The sequence below is a fragment of the Gordionus sp. m RMFG-2023 genome, chromosome 5, assembly GCF_954871325.1.
Source record: "Gordionus sp. m RMFG-2023 chromosome 5, tfGorSpeb1-WG-v2, whole genome shotgun sequence".
In the NCBI taxonomy this organism is placed as follows: domain Eukaryota; kingdom Metazoa; phylum Nematomorpha; class Gordioida; order Chordodea; family Parachordodidae; genus Gordionus; species Gordionus sp. m RMFG-2023.
The window spans coordinates 24,070,848-24,090,892 of record NC_088779.1 but is presented as its reverse complement, the minus strand read 5'-3'; the positions used below and the strand labels follow the sequence as shown (position 1 = coordinate 24,090,892).

At 26.7% G+C, this 20,045-nt stretch overlaps 2 protein-coding genes across 3 annotated transcripts; one reads left to right on the top strand and one right to left on the bottom strand.

Annotated features, from left to right (window-relative positions):
- Positions 1–344: 344 nt before the first annotated feature.
- On the top strand, positions 345–4,029 carry LOC135929529 (4-hydroxybenzoate polyprenyltransferase, mitochondrial-like). Of its 2 annotated transcripts, XM_065466144.1 has the most exons (6): positions 345–471; positions 513–610; positions 1,060–1,440; positions 1,978–2,189; positions 3,273–3,424; positions 3,607–3,838. In XM_065466144.1, exons 1-6 carry the CDS (start codon positions 425–427, stop codon positions 3,689–3,691), a joined length of 975 nt encoding a protein of 324 aa, XP_065322216.1. In that variant the 5' UTR covers positions 345–424; the 3' UTR covers positions 3,692–3,838. The 2 variants fall into 2 exon arrangements, with proteins under 2 accessions (XP_065322216.1, XP_065322215.1); XM_065466143.1 differs by lacking the exon at positions 3,273–3,424 and having other exon boundaries at positions 3,607–4,029.
- Positions 4,030–5,127: 1,098 nt separating this feature from the next.
- LOC135930274 (DNA helicase MCM9-like) lies at positions 5,128–18,219 on the bottom strand. The gene is made up of 16 exons (XM_065467053.1): positions 18,169–18,219; positions 17,492–17,831; positions 16,546–16,654; positions 15,648–15,770; positions 15,180–15,339; positions 14,881–14,970; positions 13,678–13,744; positions 13,460–13,588; positions 11,945–12,165; positions 11,174–11,254; positions 10,387–10,511; positions 8,593–8,630; positions 8,433–8,511; positions 5,995–6,113; positions 5,699–5,781; positions 5,128–5,274 (listed from the first exon to the last, which is right to left on the bottom strand). The coding sequence occupies exons 1-16, from the start codon at positions 18,217–18,219 to the stop codon at positions 5,128–5,130; spliced, it is 1,962 nt and encodes a 653-aa protein (XP_065323125.1).
- Positions 18,220–20,045: the final 1,826 nt, after the last annotated feature.

Sequence of the window (20,045 nt, the reverse complement as noted above, 5' to 3'; positions counted from 1 at the left end):
CTTATATTTATGTCCATCTATCTTTATTTTCCCCATGATCAATCTTATCCAATATGGCTGCTAAATTTTTTTGTCTAGTTCTCATATTTTGGGTTATTAAGCTTGGTTTTGTTTGAAACAGATTTATACCACGCCCTTTGTTTAGAGGACATTAATTATTCTTTATATAGATTTTATTGGCCCTTATTATCGATCTGAGATGACCCTAACACCCGGCTGCCCAAGCCCCTCGAAATTTCTTAGCTCGGTTAATCCTTCCCCATATATGATTGTAGTCAATCATCAAATAAAATTTCAAAATATCTACATAAATAATAAAGATTTGGGAGAAAATGCCAATTAGATTATATATGACAATACCATTATTTTCGGAGAATGCAATTCTTCAACATAACATTATTTTTTTAATATTTTAAATTGAATTATGTTATTAATAAGGGGTTTTATCATGCACGGATGTTGGCAAAGAGGGTTCCATAATATATTTGCTATTTTTAAGCAAAATTTTACAGATATTGCAAACTTCCTAGAAGATCAGATTGGATAACCAAACGTTCTCCACTTCTAGTTCAACAATATTTAAAATTAATTCGATTTGATAAACCAATTGGTAAGGATAAAGAAAAATAGGTTATATTTTTATGTTATTTTGGTTGTTTTTATAAAATTTTTATCTGTGACTACATTAAATTTAATATGATATAGTCTAAAATTTTAATATGCTTAAAATAATAGAAGTTGCGATACATATTCCTTTTCTTTTTAAAGTTTAAACAAACCATATTTTATTTTTTTTAAAAATAGTAAATTTACTAAACATCATTTTTTCTATAAGAGCAGGCATGTTCAGGTATACTATTTTTTGCAAATTCATTTCAACAATTGAGATATAAATATAAACCCAATATGGAGACTATTAATAAATTATGATTTAATTTTGTATATATTTTAAATACAAAACTAATGGAATATATAGACTTCCAATCCCTACATAATTTTGTGGTATAGCCACTTATTTTTTAAAAAATATATAGTTCTTACTATAATTTATTTATTTAGGGACATGGTTGTTATTTTGGCCAGGAGCTTGGTCCTTGACATTAGCCACATCTTTGGAAAAAAAGAAATTAAACTTACATACAGATATTTGGCCAGAATTATCTACTAATACTATAATTGATACCTTTTTATTGAATATCAATTTTCCTGATCTAAATATATTTTTATACTTCGTTCTTGGTTCTTTTTTAATGCGAAATGCTGGCTGTATAATAAATGACATTTTTGACAAAGATTTTGATTCACATGTTAAAAGGACACAAGAAAGACCATTAGCTTCAAACAAACTTTCTACAAAACAAGCATTGAATCTTTTGACTTTTCATTTAGTTGGTGCCTTTGTTATACTTCTCCAACTTAACACATATACTGTTATATTAGGTAAGAAATATTTAATTTTTTAAAAAATAAAGGTAAAATTTATCAGGTTCTACAAATTTGCAAATAATATATTTAGAATTAAGCTATTAAAGAGTTATTTATAATAAATATAAAATGATACTAAACAGTATTTGATTGTCTATAGGTTTATAATTGATTTAGATGTTTAGATAATTATCTTGTATATTTGATAATGAATAAATAATAATGGTGGTTTATATATTTTATATGGAGTGCCATTATAAATGTAGTCTTAATTATTAATTATAGTATTGTTAAATAGCTCAATTTGAGCTGATTTTTAAAAACAATTCATTCATTATTTTACAAAATATTGTCTATGCATTGAAATTTTACTAATAGATATCCACCTAGTGCCATCGTTGAGCAAAATCTTCAGGCTTGTGTAATATTTTTTAGAGAAAATATTTAGTTAAAAGTTTTTAAAAAACTGTTCAAAGTGACTGATTTAACAATACTAATTAATTATATTATTAGAATACAATTAAATAATTATTTAAAATATTTTATTGAAAGGCTTAGTCTCGATGATACCTACTGTAACTTATCCATTGGCCAAACGATATTTTCCTTGGCCCCAATTACATTTGGGAATAGTTTTTAATTGGGGGGCTTTGATGGGATGGAGTGCTATATTTGGGAGTCTTCAACCCATTTTACCCATATCCATACTATCCATAGCTTGCATATGTTGGATTGTTTTGTATGACACTGTTTATGCTCATCAAGTTTAATTATTTAAAACTTAGAATAAACAAAGAATAAGCTTATGAGCATTCTTCATTTTCTTTGATTTATTTAATTACATTAATTATAATATAAAATTCTTATTTTGTTTGTTAAATAATCCATATTCCAGTAATTCGAATTTACAAACTATTGTTAAATTTAATATTAAAAAAAATTATATATAATATCAGATTGATAAATCGCATCTGGCATCTCCTTGCTAATTAAGACTATGCTGATTTTTATTGATCCAATCTTAGTAAAAACCCAAACCTATCTGATATTTTTATTTACTATCAAATCGAGACACTAGCTGAATGAGACTCGTTAGATATTTTAATAATATAACAAAAAATGGTGTAAAATTTAATTAATATTACTAATTACAACTAATAATTTGTATAGTTCCCTACATTAATTTATTATTATAAAATTTAAAAAAAAATGAAATAACTATATATACAATCATAAAATAACTAAAAACAAAATCAGATTCAATATCAACATGGTCCAATATTTTTTGAAAACTCTAAACATCGGTGCCAATCCAATATTCAATATCGGTACAGCACTATTGCTGATTAGAGGTTGATAAGTTATCAACAAACAAAGCCTTATGCTAGAAATAGCCAATTTTTTCAAAAAATTTTAGGGATACCATCTTGACATCTGCCATCAGTATTAGGATCAGCAGGTTCTAAAGTTAGAGGAAAAACTCAGCTCTGACTTTGAGGGTTTAAACCTTTTATATATATATACTAGACGTAACAACTTTTTTAACTCACAATCTTCTTTAATATCGAGAATAACTATTCTTCCTAATAGAGTCTACACTTTGAAATACTAACGTTGGCTAAACATATACTCCTTTTTAGGGCCAAAAATACTCCTCTAAACCTAACAAAAATTTTTCTCTAATTGCCATCAGAATCTTCTTCAAGAGAATGCTCCTTAGATTATTTAAGGCTGTTAGGAAGAAAGATTAATTATTTTGTCACCTCCGCCGAAGTGGTGTTAATACTTAAAACTCTACGTTATTGAAACCATAGCAGTTGGATGTACTAAATCTTTTGTCTTCATAGGTGGTCCACAAGTCTGATCCCTTTCGGGCGTTTTGGTTACCATTCCCGTCATCTTACCAGAGGTTAATTTATCTGATGATTGCCTTTTATTTGTTTTACCAAACTATCGACTTTGAGGCAAAATATCAAATCATCTTGTTGGAGCTCATCAGGCATGACAAAAAGATTTACCATGTTGCAATATTGCAAAATTATTTTATATTTTGTTATGAGGTTAAATATAAAAAAAAATTAATTTTTGAAGTGTTTCAAAATTTCGTTACGATGATATATTTTTTAAAAAATTTATATGCTAATAATAAATTATTTTATATTTATTTTTTCTTATACGTAGGACAAAATTTACGACAAAAGACTGGGACTCAACTCTACTGCTTTATATTTTGAGGAAAGGCCCAAATTATTCCTATACACATTAGCCGCTTTGCAAAATTCCGCCTTAGTATCATTAGGTATGTTAACAGATCTAAACATATACTATTACTTTGCCATCCTGATAAATACACTATTTTCAACGAGGGAGTTGCATACTGTTAATTTGGAAGATCCTACTTCTTGCTCGAGAAATTTTAATCGAAATAAATATATTGGGTGGATTATGTTCTTAGGACTCTTATTATCTTGACCCTTAAACAATATTAATTTCTAATATTCTATTTTAATAAAAATTATAAAATATTTTTTAAAAAAATGGTAAAATGTGTACAGAGATTTTAAAATCTCTATTTTAAAAAAATCTAGATTATTCAGATTTATACAATTTTCATGGTGTATAAAGTAAAAAAATATAGTTTAGGAATTTATATGACCTAAGTTTTAAACGTTAGGATTTATAAATAAATTTTTACCTTGTTTAGATTATTGTTATGTACCTTTTTTTTGACGAACGCGTTCGTTCAATTTTAGAAAATATAATTTTTATTCATTTGAAAATAAAAAATATTAATAAGAATTTTTTTTAATAAAATATTTTTTATTCACTTAAGACTTTTCATTTTAAACATGACTAATATATTGAGTTTAAAAATTTGTACATAAAGTTTCGAACCAACGTGAAATAGTGTTGTTAAACGGCTCGTTTTGAGCCGATTTTTAAAAACGGCTAACTCAATATTTTATCCAGAAAAATATTATGAAAGTCTGAAGATTTTGCTCATAAAAGGAACAAAGGTTTAGACATATATTATCGCGTTCCATTTTTTTAAGTTGAACGTGTTCGATAATTTTAGAAATGTTTACAGCGCTATTAAACACTAAATCAAAAATTTAGTAAATACCAGTCAAAATCTGAATAGAAAAAAAAAGATAAATCTCGAATTCATAATTTTTATTTTATTAAATTATCCTAGACAAATACTGCAGATCCTAGAATAATTATTTCTCTATCTCATACGATTTTCCATTATATAATTAAGTTAATATGCATTTTTTTATAGTATTAGTAAAAATGTATTCTTATATTAATGTAAGATTGGCGGTAGATTTAAATAAAATACATGTAAAAATACTAAATTTTTTCGTAAGCTAATCAATGTATATATAATTCATTTCCACTCCTGTTGCGTTAAATAATATAAATCAAGTGTAAACATGATTTATATTATTAAAATTAACAAATTAATGACATGGTAAAGTTTAACATAACAAAATTAATTTTACAATTAACAAGTTTATAAATCTACATAGTGGCAGCTGATAATATAATATTTTTTTCATTATAAATTTGGATCCTGAGAAATTTTTATATCAATTATCACAATTTAATATAAATAATCGATAATTTTTCGAATATATTTCTTTTATAATAATATTTTATAATTTGTACATTTCAATAATTTATGAAAAAAAAATAATGTCAAATTTTGGAAAGTATAATATCTTTGATATTTTTGTAATGATCATCCGCATCAGATGGAAAGGCATCAAAATAATGAAAAGGAATTAAATAGTTCCCATCATTCGCATCTGATAAATTGTAGGGGTTTGTATCCTTTAGAGTAGACTAATAATGTTAAATAAACTAATAAAGTAATACCACCAGTCATGCGTTACTAGAGGTCTACAATAGACGGTTTTAACCAGAGTGCACGCGGGTCCATTATTTTAAAAATATAACCCACTCGCCCTTTTAAAAATGATCTGCCTGCTCGCCAATTTATTTAAAAAAATTTGTTTACCACGTCAAATGCTTAAAATTGCCTATTATTTTAGAAATATTTAACTCGTCCACTCACTCGCCCAATGTCTAAAATAATTTAGCCCAACCAATGCATTCCTCTATGCGCCAAAAATAAAAAAGTAACGGTAATTGGTTGCTTTTTTAAAAAGAATAATCTAAGAAGCAATAAATTATTATTTTTCTTTCTCAGATAATCTTCACTTTTTTTAAAATTAAAAAGATTTAAATATGAAATAATATACAATACCTGCAACGAATATTCCATTAGGGCTATCACACTTATTGCGTCTTCAATTTCTACCCTTTGATGAAGCATTAATTTGGCGTGGGCTAATAATTTTTTTTAATCAATATAATTAAATACATTTTTTTAGAATTATTGATAAATAGCGGTAGGAGGAAAATATTTAATTCAAATAAATCAATCTTAAAAATTCCAGCCAGAATGTTAATCTTATGCATTTTAAATAACAATAATTAATTTCGTAGCTTATTTTGCTCAATTCTTTAAAAGAAAATTATAAGTTTCAAAAATAAAAATACCCTGAGATAATCTGATCAAACTCTCCAGCATTCTTATAGTGCTCCTTGATGAACCAAATGAATTTAATTTTGTGTCATTTTCTCTCTTTCGATGAAAACAATAGTATTTGCTTAAAAGGCTTATTTTATAAATGAAAAAGAGGTAAATAATATACCATAATATTACGTTGAAAGATTATACTGATAAAATTATTTTTTTTTTCAAGAAAAAATTTTGAAATAATATTTTCAATTTAATTAAATACATTTGAATTTTTTTTATTAAAATAAAATTCAACTTGCATTCAGAGTTGGACAGTACAGCGAATACTTGTATCTAAGATACAAGATCCTTTTGTATCTTGTACTCAGTATCTTTTTGACATTTTTAATAAGATACTAGGATCATTTATTCTGAAAAAAATCTTGTATCATTTTCTTGACAAAAGATACAGATTCTTTCTAATATTCATATTTAAAATTTTATATATCACAGTATATATCTTATTTTCTTCAGGAATCTTGTATTAATTTCCTTATTTTTTTCCGTCATATTTTAAATATATTGACAACCAAAATTAGCTGGAAAATTTCCAACTCATATTAAGAGATATAGATAAAAAATAACAACACCAAAACAAAATTAGTAAAGATTGTATTTTATATATAAATGTAACTCAATAGAATATCATTACCAATTTTATGTAATATATTTAATTTGTTGGATGATTAACCCTCATAGTAGTGAAAAAGAAGGTAGTGAAATTTAAATTATAGAAATAAGTTCCCCTGAATCAAAGCCCAATCTTAAAATTTTATATGGAAATTTTTTTTAAACAAAAGTTAAAAAAGACAATATACGAGCTAGATGTAAAACCTGTATAAACAAAAAAATGATAAAGGGTTAAACACAAAATTTGTTAAACATTAAAATATATTATTTATGTGTGGTTAAAAGGGGCATATATCTTAAAAATTCAAGTTTACAATATTGACTACCAAAGCTACCAAAGATGGTATGGGCAAAAGATATTAAGAAAATATTTTCATATGATTTAAATATAATAAGGCTTTTTTGACATCAATATCACATCCATATTTAGGAACTTATGGATTGAGTCGGATGATAAAAAAAATATTTTCAAAATATATTAACAAAAGAAGCCCTAAATGTAGTACCAGAGTATATAATCAAACAGCAATCGATTTAACATCTAATAAAGAAAATGATGATTTTTTTCCTTTTGTTGAAACAAATGTTGCTGAGTTCAATAATTCAAATAACATTGAACTGGAGGTTTTAAATTATTTTAAAGAAAGTCGAAATACATTATAAATGCTTAATTATTATTCTTCCATTGATGAAATTTTTTATACATATAATACTGCATTACCTTCATCAGCTCTAATTGAAAGGATATTAAGTTTGGGCCATATGTTAAGTATGCCGAAATGGTAAAGGTTTAGATCTAATGATAAATTATTTGAAAAATTTGATTATCTTGTAAAGTAATGACCATATTTTAAATATTCTCTTGCAAATTAATATTTTAACTCTCATTAAAAATACTAGTCTCCCCTTTCAATCTATGCTAAGAATAGGCTAATACTAATATTAAAATGCCTCATTATTATAATTAACTCATTAAATATTTTATTAATTATTGTAAATATTCATCACAAATAAATATTAAAAACTGTATTTTATAAACTTTTCTAATTTAATTGGTAATGATAATTTAAAAGTATCTTGTATTTAAGATATTCTACTTAAGCAAAAGATACAAGTATTTTGATATTTTGAAAAAGATTCTAGTATCTGTATCTAAGATTAATTTTTTCATAAAGAATCTGTATATGTATCTAGATTCTTTTTCCCGAGGACCTGCCCAACTCTGCTCGCATTTAAAAAAAAATTGATTCATAATTATTCTCTTTGAGCTAACTTATTTAAAATTTTAAGGACTTTATTGCCTCGAGGATCTAAAAATCTATTTGTAAATAATTGCTAATTTTTAGAGCTTTCTAAGATCATTGCAGAAAGTTAATTAATCAATTACCAAGTTGGAAATCCTATGATTTAATTTATTTTTGGCGTAAAAATTGGCTTCTTTAAGCCTAAAATTCATATTTAAAAGACAAAGTATTAAAAAACCATATAAAAAATAACAAAATATTATTAATAATATTAAAAAATTTTAAGATCGTTTGTGAAGTCCCTTATTTTGGCCTTAATGTTTATAAAAATTCTTAATTTAATTATTATGAATTAAAAATGGCAAAATCTAAACATAAGAGGATACCGACAAAATAATATATTATTATATAAGGGATCAGTCATCCTATTTTAAGAGAATATAATATTAAACTTAACAGCGGAAAGCTTAAAATTAAAATGAAGAAACATTGTAAAATAAAAATTCTATTAGATGAAAAAAGGTTAAAAAATTTTTCATTACGATTGGCTCTGTTGTGTTACCACAGGCCTTGCGTTTTTTATGTATAGAAAATAATTTTGCACTTTCTCTAAACTCCACGCTAAAAATAAAAAATAAAATTTCATTTATCAATTAACTTTTTTCCCATTCTCTAATTTATATTTTTTAATAATTATTTTACCTTCACAAGCTTCCGAGGTATTTGATGGAGTTAAATATCTATATAAAAATAGGGAAATATATAATGATATGTTTTATCCGTTATCGTAAATTTATTTCATAATCTCAAGCGGAACTTCGACAATCCCCTAATCTAATGACGATTCAGGTTAGAGTGTGAAAAATCTCTGAACCAGGTTCGGGCTCGGTGTGCAGAAAAATTTTAAATTTATATAAAATGAATAAAATAATATTTTAAATAACGATTCTACGATAATCATTTTGACAAGATATCATTTAATATTTGAAAATATAAAAAAAAACTCATTTCCCCGTATGCCCACGAGTCAATAATTATGTTTTAAATATTTAATATATTTTTTTTAATTATATAAATATTTTTTATTGTTGTTTGAGCCGATTTTTAAAAAAGATGAACTCAATATTTTATCCAAATTATTATGCAAGCCTGAAGATCTTGCTCATAGATAGCACAAAGGTTTAAACATCTATTAGCGAAATCTCGAGGCAATGTTCTGGCTTAGCCTTTTTAAATTGACTCAAAACGAGTCGTTTAACAACATTAAATATTTTAAATGTTAATTTTTTAATACTGTTCATTTTTATAATTTAAAAAAAATATAATAAAATAAAGAATTATTAATAAAAAAAATAAATACTTTAAAAAAATTCATGAACCGCTACATTTAAAAAAAGGTTCGGAGTTCTGGTTCAGTAAAATATCAGAGTTCGAAGGGTTAGGGGCCCGGGTTCACAGCCCTGCATTTTGTTCCATTGAAAATTTTGCATTCCTTAACACCCTACCAAATCCTGCAAAATTTTCGGAAAAGAGGAAATCCAAATCAATACTACAAATCTGATAGTGTCGTCATAATGACTTACCCACCTTCAAATGATGATTTTGAGTTATTATAACCCCCCCCCCCTACCCTCTCCCTCGATGTAGAAATCCCTGAATTCCAAGAAGGTTATACATGACCGCGTAGCTTCTAGAATTATTTTTTATTTAAAGTTCTGATTAATAAAATTTTTTTAGACCCAAACTCCTATATACCTATTATTTTCTTAAAATTTTAGTCTGTGCTGACCCAAATTAGACGGGCTGCTAGCTGCCCAGAATTTGGACTGTGTATATCTGATGCGGAATAATTATGGGAAGGCGTTATTATGAATAATTAAAAACTTTAAAGGTATCAAAATTTAATGGTTGATATCAGATTAAAACGCTGCGATTTTTATCAGACCTCGATTTGATGTAAGGCCACTTGTTTGAGTAATCTAATTTCTCTGGTTATAGACAAACACGAGTTTGCTTCCAAATCGAAAAACAATAACATGTATTATTTGATTGGCTTAATAGCTCTAATCATTTTAGGACTTGTTAAAAACCAATCTTTTTATTTAGGGTTGTTGAAAAATGAAATTATAGTGTTAAAATCTAATGATATAATAAATCAAACAATTTTAATCAATATACCGTTGATTATATCAAATATCTGCAAGGGCCCAGTTTGCCCGAAAAATCAGGGACTGGGCTAATTTTAAGTAAAATTTTAACTTAATTAATGGACCGCAAAACATGTACAAATTAATTAAAACTGACCGGGTCCAGTAAAAAGTAATAAAAGTTAATGGACCATGCTTCCAGATCTCTAATAAAAATAGCATGGGAAAAAAATGTGTGATTATTGATAGAATATAATTTTTCATTCCAATTTTCCTTCGTTTCTTCATTCTTTTCTAATATAATCTCCTTCCACTAAATTTATCAATTAATTTTTAAATTAAAACGAACCCATTTAAAACATGATTCGCTACAGAGGTATCCCAACTGACATCAAAACACCTGTCTTTCAAGAGGAAAACTAAGTCAAATCGACTCAAAAGAGCTTTGGAAATAGCAAGGCTGTTTGTCAAGGTCTAAAATAGAATATAAATAAATAAACGATCCATTTATAATGATAACTTTAGCTCATCGCGTTTTTCGCTCATCTTCTATTTATTCTTAATATTTTTTTGAAATGTTACTATCTTATTATTCGTAAATATTATTATCATTTTATTTTGCATATTCATTTTTTAAGTTTAATTTATCCTGATAATAACTCGTGAGAGAAATGTTCCTTTTTTTTTAAAAAAAAGGAAAAATTTAGATAAGACAAAAATTGCATATTTGATTTAAATTTAAGCTATGACATTGCCTTAGCATTCGTTTGTAAATAGAAGGCAAAAACAAAGCTAATAATGACCAATTGAATAGTGAGGCGACAAGTGATACTTGATGTCAAATGACTCAATTTATGACGCAAGGTAGGAATATATGTTAAGAATATACTTTATATTTAGAGGAGAATTTTATCAAATAAAATGGCTATTGTTGTTAAACTGCTCGATTTAGTCAATTTTAAATTAAGATTTTCACCAAAATAATATTAAGCAAAAACCTTTGAGATTTCGATAACAGATGTCGAAACCTTCTACCATCTATGAGAAAAATTATCCGGCTAGCGTAATATTTATTTGGCTAATATATTGAGCTAGCCGATATTATAAATAGAGCTGTTTAACAACAATATATTAACTTGATTGGACTCGTATCTTTGAGCAGGAGTTATGCTAGCTATGATGGACGATTTCGAACTCAGTTTGCATACTATACCAGCCTTTGTGGGTTTGTTAAAAAAACATAATATATATTTTTTTCAGGCATCGGAAGTTATAAATTATATTTGGATTGTCCATATAAATATTACTTTTTTTCAGAACGCAATTAAACAAATAAGTAAAAAAGTATAACTTTAGTGAAACTAATGACAACAGATAAATGTATTACGTTAAAACCCTAAAAGCCTTTGAAACAATTAGAGGCATAGATTATAAGTTATTTTTGTTAAAATTCTATCACAGCAGGTATAGAGGTCGGCATTGTCCGACCTATGGGGTTTTTACGCATTAGTATATTTTATTATTGCTATAATTAAACATTTTTCTGCTCTATATAACTAATATGCAAATTCGTTTATTTGCAACAGGCTAGAATGATTACGATATTTTTTGTTAAATATAAATTTATTCTATGGGGAATTGGATGAGTGTTCTATCTATAGTCTTATTATATAAAAAGACTGAAGTTTTTTTGCAAAACTCTAATTAATGACTTTAATATTTAAAAAATTAAACATTAAATTTCCAAATTACTTAATCAGTTAATATTTATTTAGACATTATCAAAAATGTAAATAAGAGCATCTTCCTAGAATTTCATAAATTTATTTAAAAGACATATCAACTCCATATTAAATGTGCTCTAGTAGCAAGATTTAAAAATATATATTCATAAGGTTTCCACAAACTTTAGCCACACTAATGGTTTGCTGTTCCATAGTTTCATGCAATGCCGTCAGATCTGATCCTTTGAGTGAGTCGATTGATTCTAAGCACAGAGCCCCGCCTCCGTCGGTTAGCACTAACAGCCCAGCTTCAAGAGCCCAACCTCCACTTAGAGAATCACGTGGGGAACACTCGGATGATCGAACCGCCGTGACGGTTAAACCAGCGTGGCTAACGTTTAAGGCTTTATTAATGATAGTAAAAAGTTAAGTAAGATACTAAAAGAAGGTTAATTTTTTGCAACATCAAAAATTTAGATAAACGGAATTTTGAGGTTCGGTTCCGGTTTAAAAATAAATATCCAAAATTTTTTTTTTATTTTAAAAGGTTTTTATGATACCAAAAAAGGATATTTTAATTTTTAATATTCAAAAAAATTCATAAGAACATATTTTATTACTATCTGCTTAAATGATTTAAAATAATTTTAACCCGCCCACCAATGTTTAAATTTCTTTACTCACCCACCCGCCCATATTTTAAAGATTTTTTAATCGCCCGCCCGCCTGCCCTTTTTAAAGAGAACGACAAGAAAGAGATTTGCCAAAGCTAACAAGATTAGTAAGTAAAATATTGGCAATTCCTGCAACTATTGCTTCATCTGAACGAGGATTTAGCATAGCTGAAAGGTTTTTAGAACAAAGAAGAAGGTGTTTGAATCCAGAAAATATCGATTCATTATTATTTTTGCATTATAATTATATATAATATCAATGTTATATTTATATTTTTTTCATAAATATTTTATTTGATCAAATAATTTACCATAATATAAAATGAATATTTTTTATGCTTACCTAAATTATAAAACTTTTTGTCAAGGTGTAATGCTGAATTTTTTTTAGTAGATGCTTAAAAAATTGAAAGAATGATCCTATTTAAATTTTATAATAGCAGACTCGGGTTAAAATTTTTTTATAAATAATGGGTGGGCGGGAAAAAAATTTTAAACTAATGGGCGGGCATGCGGGTAAGGAATTCTAGACTGATGGGGATGCGCACATATTTTTTTAAACTATGGGTGGGCTGGGCTGGCGGGTTAAAAAATTTTAAAACATTGGGTGGACGGGCTTATGGTCCAAAAACCCGCCCAATGCAGACCTCTAGTTTAGAAAGAGTTGTTTATATCGAGGATAAATTTGAGTGTGTCAAAGAGTAATATTGAAATCTAACTGTTAAATGTATAGATTGTCATTAGCATTTTCAAGAATAATACGAGTGGAGTGAGATGCGGTAGCACACGAAATTAAAAAAGTTTGTTTAAGAATTTAAAAAATATATGTCTTATCATCAAAATTTTTTTAAATATATTTTTGGTTTATTATTATCTGATTATTGGGTATCAAAAAAATTTATCTTGTCCCATATATCTCGCCTGGTCATGGTATTTCTTTCGTTAATGAATCATACTACTATATCATTTCATAAAAATTCTTCTCTTTTAACCATAAATTATATTATGTAAATTAATAAACTACCATTCGTATAGATAGATCTAGGTAATATTTTTGAAGCAAATTTTAGGAATTGCGATTTTCCCGTCCCTTCGTCGCCAATCAGCAAACAATGGCACCGCCCTCTTACGCGATTAACGTTAACATGAGCATCTGAAAAAAAAATATAATAATATCAAAAAAAAAATTGTCACCATCTCTATCGCTTTGATTATGGCAATCTTTTTCTTTTGCATAATTACTATTGATTTCTATCCCACCAGCTAACACGAGGGCTAAAGCCAACTTGATTGCGTAAGCTCCAAAAATCTAATTTTAAAAAAAAATTAATTTAACCCTCTATTTTTCTTGTGTGAATACAAATTATTTTTGTTCCCTTTCCCAAAGACCCTCCAACACGGGGGCAAAAATAAACGAGGCGAAACTCCAGGTGCTATTTATAAGGAATTAAGAAGGTATTTGATCCCCGTCTCCATCCGAAATCTTATTTTAACTGATAAATTAAATTTCAAATATGAACCCTCCATCCAGCATATTTACATAATTTGTCAATATATCAGGGGGCCTAGGCGTTTTTATGAGACGCCTAGATAGCTGATATTTTTTAATAATCGTTTCCTTGTTTTTTTATTACTATATTGCAAGAGCGGGGTTAAAAGAAATAACTAATTTTTTTTTGAAATTTAAAATATTTTTATTTATTTGAATTACATTCAACCTTGTCTCATTTGGTCTCTTGATAATTCGGAAAAATCCCGTTCCAATCAAATTCCTATTAAAATACTATAAGAAATACCTTGATAAATTGGGCAACACTCTACTTTAAAAAGAGAGCAGATTTAATTTTTTTTCCATTTACGTAAAAACTTTATAAAGTGGGCATTTATTATTTTTTTGTTGCGTTTCATTTATATTATAAAATTGTTTCATTATTTTGAAACTATTTATATAAAATAATAAAATTAATATAGAAAATAAATATAATAAGTTATCGTAAATTAAAAAAAATTTTTTGTTATTAAATTTCTAAATCATCATACCCACAGATAATGTGCTAATAAGATCTAATATTTCTAAAGGAATTGTTCACAATATTCATAAATCCAAAGAAGAAATTATCAAATGCCGTGCAAATAAAACATATTGTACCAAATAACATCTTATTTTTATTTTATTACATAAATTTTTTATACATTCTTATTTTGTACATAGTATATATATGTATATATACATAATTTTACTGATGATTTGGATTAAAAAAAATTATCCGAAAATGGTTGAACATAATCTATTGACGAAATTAAGAATATAACAGATGGTAAAATGTTTTTTTTATTATAAAATAAATAAAATGTTTTGATAAATTGGTCAAATATGTTGGGCAAAAATCTTGGTCCCAACGGCGCTCAAATTTAGCAGGTAATATATATAATAAATAAATTTACATGAGGACATATGCCAGATAAGAGAGAATCGCGAGCTTTGAAAGGAGTGTCAGAATTCATTTTCCAAAAATGGATAAATTCATTTTCAGCCTATTTTAAAAAAAATGAAGTTTATTTTAAGCCAATTTTGAATTTAGATATTTTCAACAAAAATTTCAAGCAAGGACAACGAAGATTAAATTTGATTTTCTTAAATTATTTTTTTTTCTTGAGGAGATCCAGTTTATTCTTAACATCTTTAGGGCCTATTTGTAATTTTTTAAAGAAAAAATTGGTAAATATAAAAAAAAGCCATATACTTGATCAGGTAACTGCAGACCCCCAATAACATTTTTCATTTGAAGGGGCGCGTAAGTCAAACTATGAGTGAATTCATTCGATATTTCGTTGTCAACGGTCACATGATTTGCCACGAAAACAGTTTCCATTTCTATTCCAGATTCTGTCGCTGCCCGCGGGCTAAGAATAAAGCATAGATAAGGAATTTAAGATGATAAACAAAATTAAAAAGAACTTAGGATGATTAAACGAAATTAAAAAGAATATAATTTTTTTTAAACTGTCTTTTATTGGATAAATAAATTTTATAAATGCGTAACTTAATTTTTTGAGAACTTTAATACAAGTAGCAAAAGATAGAAAGTATCCCTGTCATAAGTAGACGAAATTCAAAGAAAAGTATTAAACTTAGATGGCGCTATTTTTAAAAAAATAAGGAACAAAAATATCACATAAAAATATGCATTTTTTTAAAAAAAAATCCAAACTCGAAATAGTATCTTAAACGCAACACTCCATTTATAGTGACGTCATCCCCAACTTTACAAGAATCCACCAATGAGGAGCCCCGAAGAACAACTTTGCACGTGCGGGAACGACTGAGCTTTTTACTTTAAAATTAAAAATTAGTGACCAAAAAAAATTGAATTATCAACGTTAAAAATAAATAAAAAACATCACTCTTCTTCATTCCGTTGGACGTAACTCAATTTTTGTCTAAGGCATATATTTTCACTAAATGTTAATAGGTTCATCCCAATACATAAACATCGACCGACGATATTCTTAAACACTCCCTTAATCTTACAGCGGAATCAAGCATTAGCCTGCTTTCCGCCTTCGCGAATATGTTAGTTTCAAACATTCCTAGACCCTTGATGCAAAAATAAAAATATGGCCATGTTCTAAATGCCTGATCTCTAATTTAGGTTATTCAGTATGTGACGTAAAAAAACATGTGTTGATAGCAAAGGTATGCATAACCGAAATCGCTTACAACCCGAGACCGATTATTATGACACTCTAATTGCAAATCATATCTTGCGGGAATTCAAATTGGCCACCATTCTATCAAAACCCAAGCTAATCGCTATTTTACAAATAGGAAACTTACTGTTGGGAAGCTAATGGACTATTTCAATGTAAAAAAAATTATGCCATATATTTGTATAAAATTTTTAACTTGGCAATTTGATATATCAAATAAACGATATCAGCCGATAATCGATATTATTAAAAGTATGAATAGGCCAATCATTTACAAAAAATAGCAATTTTTATTTATATTTGTCATTTTATGAAATAAAAATAATTATTTTTATTTACATTTTGTAACTGTTATTTTTTTAAGTTGTTAATCATTATTCTGATAATTATATCATGTACCCTGTGAATGTGGAAGATTGAGTTCTTTCTTGTATCTTAATTTCCTGATAGTCGTCTGCTTTCATAGTATCAGGTCTATTACTCATTGAGGTACCACATATTTTATTATCTAAAAATAAATTATAAAATAAAATCAGCGAATTACAGGCCCAGACCAAGGCTAGGCCGGGTAAATTTTTTCTTAATTAATCTGGGTTCGGGCTGGGTTGAATATAATATTAATATTGTTACATTTTGGTAACATGTTATATTAAATAATGTTGTTTCAATTTAAAGTTTAATGTTTATAAACACATTAATGTCATATAATATATTTCTTATTATCTAAAGCGTTAATATACATGTTCATGAAAATGATTACTGTTTGAGGCAATAATTGTAGATCGTGATATGTAAATTGGGCATTAAGTTATATTAAAATATGTAATTTTGATATATATTAATTCAGAAAAAGAAGTTTTTTTTTTACCTAAAATTTTATATTATCGACGATACTTATTTTGATTAAAAAATGATATTCAAACAAATAAAATCTTGTCTTAATAAACATTAATTGTTAAATTATATAAAAGAATTCATATTAGATAAACAGTTAACAATAAAATATACATTCTCAATCAATACCGCTTTCCAAGTTCTTATATCACTACTATCGACTATTAGTCTCATTGAGTCGTCCAGAGAATATCTGGATAGACTTCGGTTGTGGTTCTGGACTAAATTCGGAATTAATATAGGTTCAATTCATGATTAATTGTCGTAATGAAAAACTCAAAATAAGATTGTTAGAGGAAAATAAGACAGATCTTAACATTGTTGAGATTATTTAGTTGCATGTCAATAATAAAATCATTCATAAAATTAATTTTATTTCTTGGCCTCAGATTATATGGTGTCTATATAATCTCTTGTTTTTTGAAATTGTTGTTTTTGTTTGACTTAAAACCATGTTTGTTTTCCTTCCATGCTAAACTGCCTTGCCATTCCGCTCCATCATCTCTTCTCCATGAATTTTTCTCCTCACAGGTCTTATTATTAGTTATCTCAATTGATTGAAATTTGACAACAATATCATAAATAATGTTACGATCTGTCGTATTTTCCTCTAACAATCTTGCTTTGAGTTTTTCATCACGACAATTTATCATGAATTGAACCGATATTAATTCCGAATTCAATCCCGAACCACAACCTTTAAGTCTATCCAGATATTCTCTGGACGACTCAAGTCTGTCAGGTTTTGAATTGTCATAGAATATATCGCATTCATTTAATTCTCGTATTTTCTATTTATGATAAATATATTTTTAAAAGACTCAAAAATAATTTTATTACTAAACAAGAGTCTAACGGATCTGGAAATTATTTTTTTAAAACTGGTAAATTTAAAGTAAATTTTTGCCCTTTTAAATAAAATAATATGTATATTTTAAAAATAGTTCCATGTGGGTGGTGGGAAGTTGTTAAAATATAATTTTTGAAAACCCTGTGTATAAAAGACCCATGCAGGATTGTGTATTTGACTAGACAAATAGGATTTACTTAAATGATCAATATTTGACTAGCAAAATATGATCAAATTTAGATAAATGATTTTTAAGACAACTTTATTTTGTATAGTACTGCAAATATTTCCAAAAAATTCAAACAACCCCTTTCACGTTCAACGTTCATTGGCAAAAATCGAACCCAAAAAAGAAACGCATTCACGTTCGTTCATTATGAATACATTTTTTTTATAATTTCATTTAATATAAATATATACTATATATTTTATAACAAAATATATTAGATAAAATAATAAAAGCTTAGAGTCAATAAAAAAAAAATTATTTTCAAATGAAAAAAAAATAAGAAGATTTTTTAAAATTAAACGAACTAAAAAAAGGACGCGTTCGTCAAAAAAAAAGTAACATCATACATCTTTTTCGAAAAAAAATAAACTTCGTTCACGAATGCGTTTAATTTGAACGCGTTCGTTTACAACATTAATATTAAATTTTATATTTTGTAAATTCATTCTATAATTAATGTTTGTTTTATGTGGCAGAGTCTTGTTCTTGTTCATATTCAATATTATCATTTTCATTAATATCTTTAAACAATTTTCTTGCTGTCAAGATATTCAGTTTATATTTATTAGGGCTGTGTGGATATAAAATATCGGATCGGATCGATACCGATATTTAGCGTTTTCCAAAAATATCGGATCGGGTAGATACCTGTAAAAATCCCGATCCTATCCTTTTACTAAAAATGCAAAAAAGTTTTTTTATAAAAATAGAAAGGAACACCCAAAGTTTTATTTATTTTTAATTTTTTTAAAAAATAATACCAATTTTATTATTTATACTTTAAATAAAAGAATTTTTTAAATAGGGTTTCTGAATTATGGAAATATTTTGATAAAGATAAAGAGAATTTTGCAAAATGCGTTATCTGCGGAATTCTTATTTCATGGGGAGGAATAATGAAAAATTCATTTATTCGGAAACATTTATAGCGATTCCATCAAACGGAATTCAAAGAGCTAATACAAAAAAAACGAGAAATATTAGATAAAACAAATCAAATTTTTTTAAAAAAAGAGCCCTGAAAGTCAGCCAACAATATCAGCCATTCTTAATAAAACTAATATTTGGAAATTTTCTGATCCTTTGCCTGAAAATCTACAGGCTCTTATATTTAATTTATCTATTATAATATAATTTTTTAAAATTATTGTTGAAATAAAAAAATTAAATTAAATGCATAATTCTTTTGCATAAAAAAAATTGATTTCTTAATTACATTTGGTTCAAAGAGGGGTGATGAAAAATCAGTATAAATATCGGATCGGTTTTGAACCAATATCGGATTGGATCGGTGAAAAATATGTGGATCGGCATAGCCCTAATATTTATCATATAAATATTATCTCAAATCAACCAATTTCTTCCCAAAGAATAGAATAAGTAGAACTAGGAATTATTAGTAAAATGCCACCTCTCTTTTTGGGCAAAGGCAGCTATTCCATGTATAAAAACCGGATCGTTTGTTATGGAAATTATAGCTTTCAAAATATTTTGCTATCAAATATGATACTTCTATCTCTGAAATATATCATTTAATATATTTTGATTATTACCACCTTGTATGTCTAATTATTGTTTTATATAACCTGCTTCACTGGAGATCCAATAAAAAAGCTGAATTGTGAACATATATATTTATATCATTTTCTTTTCAAGAATATCTTTGATTATTTTCTCTTCAGATTTTTTAGCATTTGACCAGGTCATATATTACTATGGTTAATTGACCAACCCTAGACCCTTGTTTTGTAAAATGGGGTTAAAAATGAAAATTAGGTGTGGGGCCTAATATTTTTTAAAAATGCTTTCGTTATTTCTTCCTATCTGTCTAGAAATTTGTAGATCAATTTTTCCCATACATATTAATAATTACTATTTTTGGTATTGGTCACTAGTAATGATTAAAAGTATAAGTCAATACCAACA